The 12,258-nt window shown below is 58.6% G+C and overlaps 1 protein-coding gene across 1 annotated transcript; it reads right to left on the reverse strand.

The window, feature by feature from the left end:
- Positions 1–1,549: 1,549 nt before the first annotated feature.
- SUMO3 (small ubiquitin like modifier 3) lies at positions 1,550–10,305 on the reverse strand. The gene is made up of 4 exons (XM_020973388.2): positions 10,069–10,305; positions 4,438–4,566; positions 2,741–2,812; positions 1,550–2,367 (listed from the first exon to the last, which is right to left on the reverse strand). The coding sequence occupies exons 1-4, from the start codon at positions 10,087–10,089 to the stop codon at positions 2,305–2,307; spliced, it is 285 nt and encodes a 94-aa protein (XP_020829047.1). The 5' UTR covers positions 10,090–10,305; the 3' UTR covers positions 1,550–2,304.
- Between the last annotated feature and the right edge of the window lie 1,953 nt (positions 10,306–12,258).

Raw genomic sequence — 12,258 nt, forward strand, 5'->3', positions numbered from 1 at the left:
TGCGCCCGCGCCCGCCCGCCTCTTACCGGCCAGCAGCCGCGCCCGCCGGCCAGAGTGATGGGAATGCGCATGCGCAGCGACCCCGGTGGGAGGGAACCAGCGCCACAGCGAGGAGACAAGAGGGAGAAGGGGAAGGGGCGGGGCCCGGCAGAACTAGGGCGCGACGGCTGCACCAGTGTAACGGGGACGCATATTCGAGGCGCCCCCTAGAGACCCTTGGCAGCAACTGCACCGAAGAGTGCTGGTGATTGGTTCAGTGGCCACGTGGCACGACGTCTCCAGTGGAAGGCCCCCGACGAATCTGCCTTGGGTCGGGGACAAGGACTTCAGACGCAGATCTAAAACACGGGGGGCCAGAGTTGGGACTCCAAAGGGCCTGGCCGGGCCCTTCGCACTGGGCTGAACCAGCAAGGTGGAGTTGAGCGGGAAGAATGGATAAGTCCTGCCCATGGACACAGACTGAACTGCCTAGGGGAGAAAGGCCCGGTTAGACTGACAGAGTCTGATCAGACAGACAGGGGCTGGGGAGCTTGAATGGGTCAGCACCAGGTGAGATCTCCAGCTATCAGGAGGTGGCAGTGGCCCCATGTTCAAAGACACCCACTAGTCAGCTGGAAAGTGTCTGGAGGGAGGCATCACATCGGCCTTGAGCTTCTACATTCCTCACCTCAGCCCCACCACTCCAAACCTAGTGTGAAGCCACATGGAGCCATCCCAGGGGGCTGCAGTCTTAGAGGAAGCTCATAGGAAGGGGTCTCCTCTGTCCTTTGCAGGGCAGGGTTCGTTAGCCTCCCTGCCCACCACATGCCCACAACTGCCTCAGTCATTTCAGAAATGCTTTGTTCATGGGATCAGAAGGATCCAGACCTGGCAGACCCAGTGGTCGCCCTCCTCCTCCTCCTCTGGAGGTACCTGGAGGTCAAGCCTCAGCCCTTTAGCAGGGCGTCTTTTTCCTAAAGGGAGCGCCTAGTAAAATTCAAAGGATGCCAGTGCATGGGATTCTAGTCCAACTCGCCACCGTCCTGAAGCCCAGAGGCCACATGACTTGCACAGGCCCCTCCATCTCCCACCTCCATGACTGCCCAGGCCATCCCCCTTAGTAGTCGACACCCCAGCTCGCTTGCAGGTCCATTCCCCGGGCAGCAAGCGCTCCTTCTCTCTTCCCTTCACTGACTTAGTTGTGCCTGGGTGGTGTGTACCCTCCCTCCAAGTGGAAGCTGCAGGAGGGCAGACCCTGCCTTGCTTCTTGGTCTCTGAAGGATGTTTGTGTGTCACTGGTCTAAACAACTTCCAGACACCCATGGCTCTGAGGAGACCAAGACACGCCAGGAACTAAGTTCCCAAGACCCAATTTAGATTACATCACTTTAGATAAGAAGCAGGGAGGCCTCAGTTTCTTCATCTGTGAAGTGAGGGGGCTGGGTAGGGCCACCCCGAGCCCTGCTCAGCAGGGCACCAGTGGGACAGCACCAGTGGGAAAGCATCAAGGGCCGACACCGGACTGCGGCAGGGGGGGGGGCGGCGGGAGGGCGGAACACAAGCCAAGAGCCAGAGTACCAAACTATATTTACTGTATACAGTAGTAAAGGACAACAAAGGACGTACAAATCAGAGAAGAGACAGGCCCGAGCCCACAGACACGGAAACGCCAAAGGAAAAGCCACCGTCAGCAGTCAGCAGGCAGGTTCACGCGAGCGGAGGCGCCTCGAGATCGGAAAAGGCCGCGAGGGGCCGCTGGGGCAGGGAACCAGCCCCGATGGGTCACCCGACAGGACGCAGGCGGGGTCACCGGGTCCATGTCCGGCCCCTGACCCTCACCTGCCAGAGCTTCTGTAACCCTGGAGGTCGCCCCTTCCCCACCCCGCTCTGGCCTCCTCCGAGGAGCCTGGCAGGTTGATCAGCACCAACGATCCTGATTCAGCTGATGACAGCGCACAGGCTTCCCCCTCCTCCCACTGCCGTGACCAGATGGAGTTATTTACATGATTAGACGATGTAGCCAAGAAAGCATCCCAAGCGCAGGGGGCCAGCACCCCAGCCCCCGAAGCAAAGGGGGTGACAGAAGGAAGGAAAGTGAGGACAAACAGGCAAGAATCTTTTACTTCAGCAAAGAGAACATTCCACAGTGGCCCAATTCGAGGGGGCGCGTCGTCTCCGCAAAGATCGTCGGGAGTCGCACAGACTGTGCACGGCGAGTCAGAGAGAGGAGAAGGGCTTGGATCTGTATCCTCTGCGAGGGCAGAAGCATCCCACAATTCCCTATCCCAAGACCGAGGAAGACCCGGGGGACTCCGGCCCGCGCGCCTAACACGCTCCCCCTGTCTGCTGCTGGAACACATCGATTGTGTCTTCGTCCTCCATCTCCAGCTGCTCGGGACCAGGAAGAAAAGAGACATGGGCTCATTAGCGGCAGGAAGCTCCCTCGGTGGCCACAACAGGAGGGCAGGCGCTCTCCTCGCATCCCCTTTGGGCCATGACCCCGGCAAGGAGCAGGAGATCGGGACACAGCCAGACCAGAGTCAGAAGCGACGCTTCCTCCCGGACAGGACGGCAGGCCAGCTCACCCTAGGTGCCACCTGGCCTCGGGCCAGCCCCAGGGGGCACATCCAGGCCTCCCCTGAAGGGAGAGAGGTGACCACATCAGCACCCCAGGGACACCGGGCAGGGGGTTCCCCATTTCCCAACCCAACAACACTGAATGGGAAGGTCCACCTCAGGGTCTGTTCTGGGGACAGCGTACCTGTGCAGGGGTATCAGTCTCATTAATTGGTTGTCCATCAAATCTGAATCGAATCTGTCTCATCGACAAGCCCTGAAATTTAAAAAACCACTGTCAGCACAGGCATGCGAAAGCCACATTTTCCAACACTCCTGACCACAGCTCAGAGTGTGGAAGTGCTTGGTAAATGGGCCAGAGAAGCATGTACACCAGTACCCCAGAACTCACCACCCTGCATGAAAAAGCAAGAGGTGGCAGCCTCTGAAGCTCCTCCTCCATACGCATCCTGATCTCTTTACACGTCGTGGGGAGGAAGGGAGATGGTGGGCACTCCTATCAAAGCGTGGGGGAAGGGAGGGGAAGCCACATCTGTGGGTGGCATGGAGCCTTCCAGAATGGAAAGGCCTCCCCTGCTCACTGCCTTCCCTGGGCCACCCCATCAAGATGCCCCCAGCCTGGATGCTCAGAAAGTCAAGGCCTTCTAAACTGCCCAGACCAAGTGACCATCTGATTACATCAACCTCACCTCTGGGTAATCCCCATCTGGGCTCTTGTGGCTCTGTGACCTTGGATGGATGGATGAGGTGGAAGACTGGACTACAGATCGACCACAGTGGGAAGCAAATCCCAGCTCCCCAAAGTGAGCGGCCACAAGCCCAGCCTCCACCATCTCGTCCCTTTCTAACCCACCTCCCTGACGGCATTTGGGACCATGGCCCCCACCAGCATGGCCCCTTCGCTCATATCTCTATTAATTCTGAGCGTGGCATCCGACAACCTACCCGGCGGTCCAGACAGAAAGAATAGTGGGCAGAGGCCACGGATGTTCTCCCCCAAAGGCATCAGACCAAGCAAACTGCGGCAAGAAAGCCGGCACCTCACCGAAATGGAGGGGTGAGGCAGGGGCCCACCAGTGGTCCATGCAGGGCTGCCTGGGGCTGGAGCAGGGTAAATCGTCTGTTGGCACACCTGCCCCAGAGGAGCCTGGGAACCTGGACCTCTGGGGGCCCCAGCCAGCTAAGCCACTCCTCTATCATCCCTATGTGAGTGCCAAGGAAGGGCCCTGGCTCCACACCTCAGGAAAGGCTCCCTGCTGGACGCATCCCACCACTGCTGACTTGCAAACTGGTGAAAACTGCTTTTCCCTACATTCTTCTCAGCTCCCTGGGGATCACACACTAACAGGCAAACCAGGGCTTGGGACCTAACCTCCCTTTTTCTTAAAAGAAAACCAAATGGAAATTTCTTGGAAGTTGTCAATGGGGCAAAACTCTTCCTTGAATGCCTCTGGAGAAAGGGGCAAATCAGGACTTCCTGGGAGTTTCATTTCTGGTTCTGGCAAAAAAAAAAAGGAGGCCGAGCTGAGCGGAGGCCAAGCTGAGCAGAGGCCGAACTGCCATTCTAATGTAAACCAGATTCTCACAGGAGAAGTACCACCCCCCTTCCTGCTTCCCCTGCCCTGATTTTTGTGGCTTTGTATAGCTGATGCCAAACAAGTGACCACACACATCACACGTTGCTGGTGAAGAGTGTTCCTAAAGGTCAACGGTGTGCCTGAAGTCCTGGGTGGGCTCCAAGCCTGCCTCGAATGGGGTCCTTGGCCACGTGGGTGGGCTAGTCCCCTCCCCCCATTCTTAGGAAAACCAGTCAGTGGCTGGGGGTTGCAGAAGCGTCCCCTCACCAGGCAGATGGCAGTGCAGAGCCCTCCATTCCCATACCTGTCTCTCACAATACGCCTTCATTAATTTGTTCAGAGGTGTGTGCCGCTTAATTTTGAACTGGACAACTGACCCATCCTGCCCGGCTACCTTCAGGTTGATGTGATCATTCTCAGTTTTCACTCCTTCCTATGAAGAGAAAGAGGAAACAGAATGTCTCCAAGAGCTTGTCCCTAGTGCCTGAGGTGGCTGGCGAGAGCTCCTCCATCCACAAAGCAGGGACCTCCTGGCACAAGGGCTTTCCCAAAGCCTCCCCCTCCCCAACTCAAGGAAGTTGGCCCCCCCACCCAACCTTTCCAGCCATCTCCCACCTCCATGACTTTGCACTGGCTCTCCCCCAGGCCTGGGATGCTCCTAGAAGAGGCAGTTCAGGCCCCATCTCACACAGAAAACCCTGCCTGGTGGGACCCTCCCTCCCAAGCGCCCTCAGACTCCTTTTACATTCAGTCTGTATCGACCTATTGCCCCCCCCATCTGAGGCTTTGGCATTTTTGGAAGCACCCCACACTTTACAAGTGTGATCTCCCTGGATCCTCACAACCCTGGGAGGTAGGTTGTGTTACAATTCCCTTTACAGAGGGAGAAACTGAGGCAGACAGAGGTTCAATAATTTGCTCAGGGTCCTACGGCTATTAAGGGTCAGAAGCTACATTAGAACTCAGGTCTTCCTGACACCAGGCTGAGCACTTTACCCACTGGGTGCCTAGCTCCTGTAACGTTTCCACACCAGGAACCCATGGGGGGGGTGGGCTTTCCCTTCATGGAGGCCAGAGGCCCTGAGGTCCTCTCCTTGGCATGTGTCTGAGGTAGTGTGCAGCTGGCCAGTTCCACCTCTCCTCACCGGGGGCCCATCGGCAAAGGAGGACACTGGGCTGACTGTAAAGGCAGCTGGCAGAGCGCACTGAGCTCTGGATTTGAAGGAAGGAAGACCTAGGTTCAAATCACACCTGTGCCCTCACTACTGTGTGATCCCGGGCAAGTGTTTTCAACACTGCCAGCCTCAATTACCGCCTCATCTGTAAAAGGGGTACAAGCCCAGCACCCACACCTCCAAAGGGCTTGACAGACTCTAAGAAGAGCTCCCAGTTAGAGGGACGCCCCAAGGGCCACACAGAGCCTTGTGAAGGAAGCCCAGGAAAGCTGTCCTGAGGGTGGAGCCTCTGCCTCCTCTTTTCCATGTCTCCCTCCCTCTACTTCCCCCTCGGTCTCCTCCTGCCTCTTTCTGGCCTCGACTTGAGGCCTGCTTATGGCACTCAAGGCAGACAGGTCCACGTGCACACGCGCAGCCCCCCCCCAAAAAAAAGCTGGGCCAATCAGAGGGCCCCAGGCAAATTCTTCCAGTCTGGACTGCACCAAACAAATCATGAGGAAGGGTGAACCCAAGAGAAGAGGTGAAGGACCCCTGGCTAGAGGGCTGAGACGCCTCCGGCTTTCCTAAGATGCACAGGGAGTAATGTATTTCCATTGGGTCATCTTTAGGTCCTTTTTCCTCAAAGGGAAGGAGGAGAAGGCAGCCCCGAGATCCCTCCCACACCCCATCCCCACTCCAGGCTCGCTATCTTCCCACTGCAAGAGAAGGGACCCTGGCACTCACCAGCAACAATTCCAACAATCTCTCCCACTGGAGGAGGCCAAAAGAAGATGTCTGGACCAGAAGAGCAAGCCCAAGGCCCCACCATGGATGGAGCCATGCTTTATTTCACAAAAACTGCTCAGAAAAGGCCCCAAGACTCCCACATCACACCCCCAAGGCATCCCCCTGACTCAGGGAACATCTGACCCTGCAGGTTTGCCTCAGCTCCCCAGAGAGGGGCTGGCACATCCAATTAAACAGTAGCAACAGAGACAAAATTAACCTCTCTGAAATTAAACTGCAATAAACTGATTGGAAACATCTCTGCAGCCCTCGACTCTCTGAGGACCGAAAGCACGCTAAGAAGGGGAGACGACTGTACAGCCCCAGGACAAGATAACTGAAGTTCCCCAAGAGTCAGAAAAATGCCACGTAGGGCAACCTTCAGGTGCCACGCCCCTGGGCTGGCAAAGGAGCACTGAAATAATGAGCCATCAGCAGCCCCCAGAGGCCCAGCTGGGCGAGGAGAATCCAGAAAGGACCACATGACCAAAAACAAAACCCAAAGAGGAAACCTTGCCTTCCCTCCGTCCCACCGCAAGGATCTAAGGGGCCTACAGACAGCAGCCCACCTGGCCAACCCTCAGGCAAAAAGAATGACTTGTCCCAAGTCGCCCCAGGGCTCAGTTCTGGGGGCAGGAATCAAACCCTGGTCTTCCCACCCTCACTTCCTCAGCTGGGCAGAAATCAAGCCTGCTGACCAACAGCCTGCCCACACTTCCCTGCTGTCCAAGAAGAGCTCAGGGAACAGCAGAGGAGACCAAGAAGTCTCCAGGGGTCCAAGACAACAGGGCTGCAGTCAAAGGGGCCAAAGTGCTGGCCTTTTTGCCTGAGGGGACCGAACCCTTGAGGAAGCAGCTCTCTAGGTTCTGGCCTTGAGTGTCTTCCTACGCAGCGTGAGGCCCAGGGCCCCTTGCCAGGGCCACCAGTCTCCCAGGGAACCCCAGATGAGCCCGTCAGCATCCCACTTTCCCTCAGACTCCAATTCTTTAAGAGAAAATGCTCAGGCCAGTGCTGATGACAGCCTCCCTCCCACAAGGTCACACTGCCCCCTCCCCTCCAGGGGGGAAGCAGGACCCGGGAGAGTACTCCAAGGCGGCCTGGCCTCCGTCAGCCAGTCACCTCGCTGGCATGACTAGATAGGCGGCATTGCAATGCCGCGTTTCCCAGAGTGCGAGGGTCACAGCATCTCCTTTCAGAGTCTGGACAGAATGATTTATCAAGCTTCTACCAGGCACAAAGACAAAAGCCAAACAGCCTCCACCTTCAAGGTGTTTGACAGGGAGGCCACTGTGGGAACGAGAGCACAGGAACAACCCAAGGGGAGCAGAGGTGAGGAGGCCCCTGTGAGCCACCAAAGATGGTGCAACTGACAGCAACGACCGAGCCAGCGGGAAGGCCGCCGTCGCCTGAACTCGGCGACTGTCCAGGGGAAGAGGCAGGGATGCTGCCCGTGGGCAGAGCGGCCCTCATGGGAACAGGGATGCCCGGAGAGGCAGACAACTGGCGAGAAGAGCCCCGAGCTCACTCATGTAGGGATACTTGTCCCCTTCCCAAAGGAAGCGAGGGCAGAGACAGAGGAGCATCCAGGACAAAGCTGTGGGGAAGGTGTGAGAAGAGACTGAGCCGGGTGGAAGCTGACGGAGGCCTGCTGGAGCTGGCAACGAAGAGCAACGGAATGGGCTGCCAGGACCCGGGAGGCGGAGGAAGAGAGGAGGACAGAGGCCCCAGGCCCTTCTCTCTGCCAGCCCTGCTGGCCCCCCAGCCACACGACAGTCAGAAGAAGGGCTCAGCGGGATGGCATTCCTATCCCCATTCACGCATGCCCTGGGCACGGATGAGGAAAGTGGAACGGAAAGTGCCGGCCCCCAAGTCCGCTCAGTGACCATCTACGGGCAAGCATGTAATGTTGGTTTAATGCATGAGTCTTTCAAATAAGAACAATAATGATAACCAACTGCCCAAGGGAGAGGCTTTCCTGACCCACCAGCTCTTAGCTTGGCAGCCAAGAGCCATGATGTATTTCCCGGGGGCGACACACAATCCTGCACCAAAGCTCTGCCAGGCCAGCTCCTGGGCAGCGACACACAGGTCTGCTGTCTGAGCTGCAGGTGAACCAAGCCCAAACCCCCCGAGCCACAGCACAGCCTCACTGAACCACCTGGAGACCACCTACAAACATTAACTTAAAAGATCCTCCCGGGGGCACACATCTACACTGACCCTACACTGGGTTCTTGTGAATGCAAAGGTAAAGAGAAATGTCTTCTGTGGAACTCTGGACACCCGCCCTGGCAGGCTGTGCTTGGGGGTTTCCATGAAGAGCTGCACAAGGGCCTCCCAAACCAAGGCCTCAACCTCTCTTCCCTTGAGGCCTTCAGCTGAAAGGTGGGCATGAGGAAAGATGACCAGCAACTCGTGGACGGTGCAGAAGGGAGAGCTCAGGACAACCACTCTCCCATCAGGCCGGGCCCTCGCTAAGCTGGTGACCAGGAGAAAACTGGAAAGGGCCTCGGCCCTGCTCACACACAAGGCCATCGAAAAAAGCATCCTGGAAGATGACAGACACCCAGAACAGTGGAGGGAAAACAAGTCACAAGGAATCCTCTCCTGCCAAGAAGAGCCACCGAGGGCCTGAATCAGAGTCCACCCCCGGCTGGTCTTTCTGCCTCACAGATCCTGTGATGAAGCCCAAAAGGGTCAGTAGGAAGGAGCAGGGAGTGGGCAGGCTTTCCCAGGGGGAGCCTGCACCCTCACCCCAGGGCCACAAAGTGCAGTCTGGCTGCCAGGTCCAAGGATGGTGGAGGCTGGACACTGGGAGGTCCGCATGGACCAGGAGGGAGGCCCTCCGAAGGTGAACCTCGCACAGCAAGAGCAGATGGACACGAGCTGACCACAAGCGGAACCACCAACCATGCCCATCCATCAGTGCTCCCTGGGCAGCGCCTTCTAGGTGTGAATCGTGGGGCTCCAAATATCCAACTGAGAAGGCCCAGAGGGGGTACCCAGTGTCTACCATTCCCCCCCACATACACGTGGGCACCAAGGAGGAAGCCCAAGGCACAAGGGCCTCGAAATCTCCTGCCACCCACCACCCACCTGAACAGCCCACCCCTCAAGGAGCCCAGGTCAGGGAGCCTCTTCCCAGGACTACCCCTCTCTGGAGGTTCCCCCGCCTCCAAGTGGGCTCAGGGCACTGGAGAGAACAAGAGATGGGGCTCCTGCCCCAAGGGCTGTCTTACACCCTCCACTCCTCCTTCCTATGGGAAGGGGAGGGAAGACGAGGCCAGAAGGCTGGGCCCCACTCATCATAGAAGGTACCCGAGAAGGGGGGAGGAGAGGGAGGCAGCAAGAAGGAAGAGGGAGAAGGGAAGGGAGGAGGGAGAAGAGGGAGGGAGGAAGGGGAAGAGGGGAAGGGAGGAGGAAGAGGGGAAGGGAGGAAGGAGAGGGAGGGAGAGAAGAGGAACAGAGTGAGGATGCCAGGCCCTCTCTAGGCATCAGGGAGGGAAGCAAGGAGGAGGAGGAAGAGGTAGAAAAGGTCGGGAGAGAAAGAGGAGCAGAAAGGGGTGGAAGGGAGGTGGAAGAGAAATTCCCAAAGAGGAGCACCAGAGGGAGCACAGAGGATGAGCAAGCAGAGGGTGGGGAGGGCCAAAAGGAAAGAGAGTGGAAGATGGGGAAGGAGGGGGAGGGGAGAGATGGGGAAGGGAAGAGGAGGAGGAATGAGGAAAAACGGGGAGGAGCAAGAGAGGGGGAGAGGAGGGGCAAGAGAGGGGGAGGGGAGGGGGAGGGAGAAGGCTGAGGGAAAGAGGGGGGGAAGGGGGAGGGGCAGGAAAGGAGGGGATGAGAAGGAAGGGAGGCTGGGGGGAGGGAGGAGCCGAGAGGGCTGGGGGTGGGGGCTGGGAGGAGGCCCAGCGGCCCGCGGGGGGGACAGGCCTCAGGCCTCTGGCCCCGGAACCTCTGGGCCAGCCCCGGCCCCCCGCGCCGATCCCCCCTCGCACCTTGGGCTTCTCCTCGGACATGGCTCGCCGGGGCCGGGGACCTCACTCCCTCACTCGCTCGGGGTTCGGGGCTGCTCGGGCCGCGCTGTCTCCCTCTCTCCGCTCTCTCCACTCCCTCCGCTCCCGCCGCCGCTCGGGGACGCGCTTCCCCCTCGCGAATCCCGCGCTTCCCATTGGCTGAGGACGGTGTCACGTGGCGTCGCGCGCTCCCGATGCGCGCGCCCGCCCGCCGCTGCCCCTCGGGCGCGCGCCTCCTGCCCCGGGGCCCGCGAGGCCGTTGGAGGGAGATGCGTCACGGCACGGCACGTGACCAGTCCCCGCCCCTCCCAATCCTGCGCGGAGGCATATGTGCGCGCGCGCGCGCGGCCCCGCGCCCCGCCTTCTCCCCCCCACGTGACCTCACCGGGAGGCGAGGCCTGAGCTACGGGTCTGGCCATGGGGCACTGAGTGCGCAGGCGTACACGCGCCCTCACTCCCTAACCGATACAAAGTAGCCGGGGCAGCCCAAGGAGGGAGGGGCACACGAGCCAGACACCCACCCCTCCCCCACCCCACCTCCAGCCTTCGGCGTCGGTGAAGCGGCGCCTGCCTACAGAGGTAGCCCGTGGTCGTTTTCGGGAACGTATGTATGCTCTGTATGTGTGTACGTATGTGGTGTGTATGTGTGCTGTGTGTGCGCGTGCGCCTGCTGGGCGCCCAAGCTGAAGCCGCCCCTGGCCGCAGAGAACTTACAATTGCTAGGGAGTGCTCATCCCCAAAAAACCACTGGAAAGAGTGATCCATGTGTAGTCAGAGCTCCAGTCCGCTCCAGAAACCCTGGCCAGCTCGACACACCTGGAGGTGCTTGGCCAAGCCTAAGCATGCAAAAAGGGCTTGAACCCGCATCCTAGACCTGGATCGGGAGCAAAGTATTTAATTAAGACACAGCCAGTAAGCGTCCGCACGGGGAAAGCGGGCAGCAGTAATGCTGTCGGCTGCCCACAGACGTACAGCCTCCTGGAGGCACCAGCGGAGAAATGACCAGGGCCCAGGGTTTCAGTCCTGGCGTGCAGATTTACCGTAGCCTTCCCCGTGAGGTGGTCCTGGTCTGCCCGCTCCCTCCACACGAGTTCCGGCCCCCCCCCCCAGCACGCCCTAGCCCAGCACCATCCACGGGCACCCAAGGCCGTCTGCTGCGTGCTCTCTGCCACGATTCTGGCCTGAAGCCTGCTAAGGGGGCGCTCCTCAGCCTCCTCCCTGTGAGCCCCAGCTGGCCTCGCCTCCTGACCCTGAGCCGCAGCGGACAGGTTCCGGCCTTGCCCTCCAATTCCTGGCCTCAGCATTCATGGGCAGGGAGGTTGGATAAGGCATGTGCTGGGGCCCCTCCTTCCTACAGCCTCAGGCAATCTTGCTTGCTTTGTGCCCGGCTAACCCTCGGCAAGGAAACCCCGCCAGGGCCGGAGAGATGGGCTGCCAGCAGGTCCCAGAGCGTCGAAGCCTATGAAGAGCTGCTTGCAGAAGTCTGGCCAGTGCTGAAACCTCCTAGTCTCTTTGGGCGCCGGCATGCCAGTGGCATCTGGGGGTGGGGGGTGGGGGTCCGTCCTCACGGCAGCCTATCCCCCGCAGCTTCGGTCCCGTCTCCCCATGCCCATGCCGAGGCCTTCCTCCAACTCTCTGCCTATTGCGTGGATCCTGGAGGGGCACCATCAGGCGCCGCCCATCTCTTGGCCTGGCCACGAGGGCCCTCCATATAACTACTCCCAGCGGTCCTTTCAGCCCCTTCAGAGAATGATGTTTCATGCTACCTCAGCACACAGCACCATCCGCAAATAACGATTTTTTAAAAACTTTATTCATTTTGAGCTTCAATACGAAAAGACCAAAAAAAGGAACATTTCCATGTACACAGCACGACGCAGGAAGAGGACTCAGTATAAAACTGTGACTTCCCATTTCACACTGTTTACTTTTTTTTTTTGGTCAGGCAATCAGGGTTTAAGTGACTTACCCAGGGTCACACAGCTAATAAGTGTCATGTGTCTCAGGCTGGATTTGAAGTCGGGTCCTCCTGACTCCAAGCTTTATACACTGCACCACCTAGCTGCCCCCCACTGTTTACTTTTTTGAAAAACTCTGAATACTGTGCATTATTTTCAAAACTAACTTGTTTTTCCCTGCTGAGTTTTCTTTGGTTTCCTGCTATGTGTGTGC

Source organism: Phascolarctos cinereus, unplaced genomic scaffold (assembly GCF_003287225.1).
Source record: "Phascolarctos cinereus isolate Bilbo 61053 unplaced genomic scaffold, phaCin_HiC Scaffold_5;HRSCAF=322, whole genome shotgun sequence".
NCBI classification, from domain to species: domain Eukaryota; kingdom Metazoa; phylum Chordata; class Mammalia; order Diprotodontia; family Phascolarctidae; genus Phascolarctos; species Phascolarctos cinereus.

Excerpts from the sequence above, each read along its gene's own strand:
- SUMO3 (XM_020973388.2), bottom strand. The coding sequence starts at position 10,089 with ATGTCCGAGGAGAAGCCCAAG. Across the intron at positions 2,813-4,437 it reads AGGCGTATTGTGAGAGACAG|GGCTTGTCGATGAGACAGAT; the intron begins GTATGGGAATGG and ends TTTAAATTTCAG. Across the intron at positions 2,368-2,740 it reads AGACTGATACCCCTGCACAG|CTGGAGATGGAGGACGAAGA; the intron begins GTACGCTGTCCC and ends GGTCCCGAGCAG.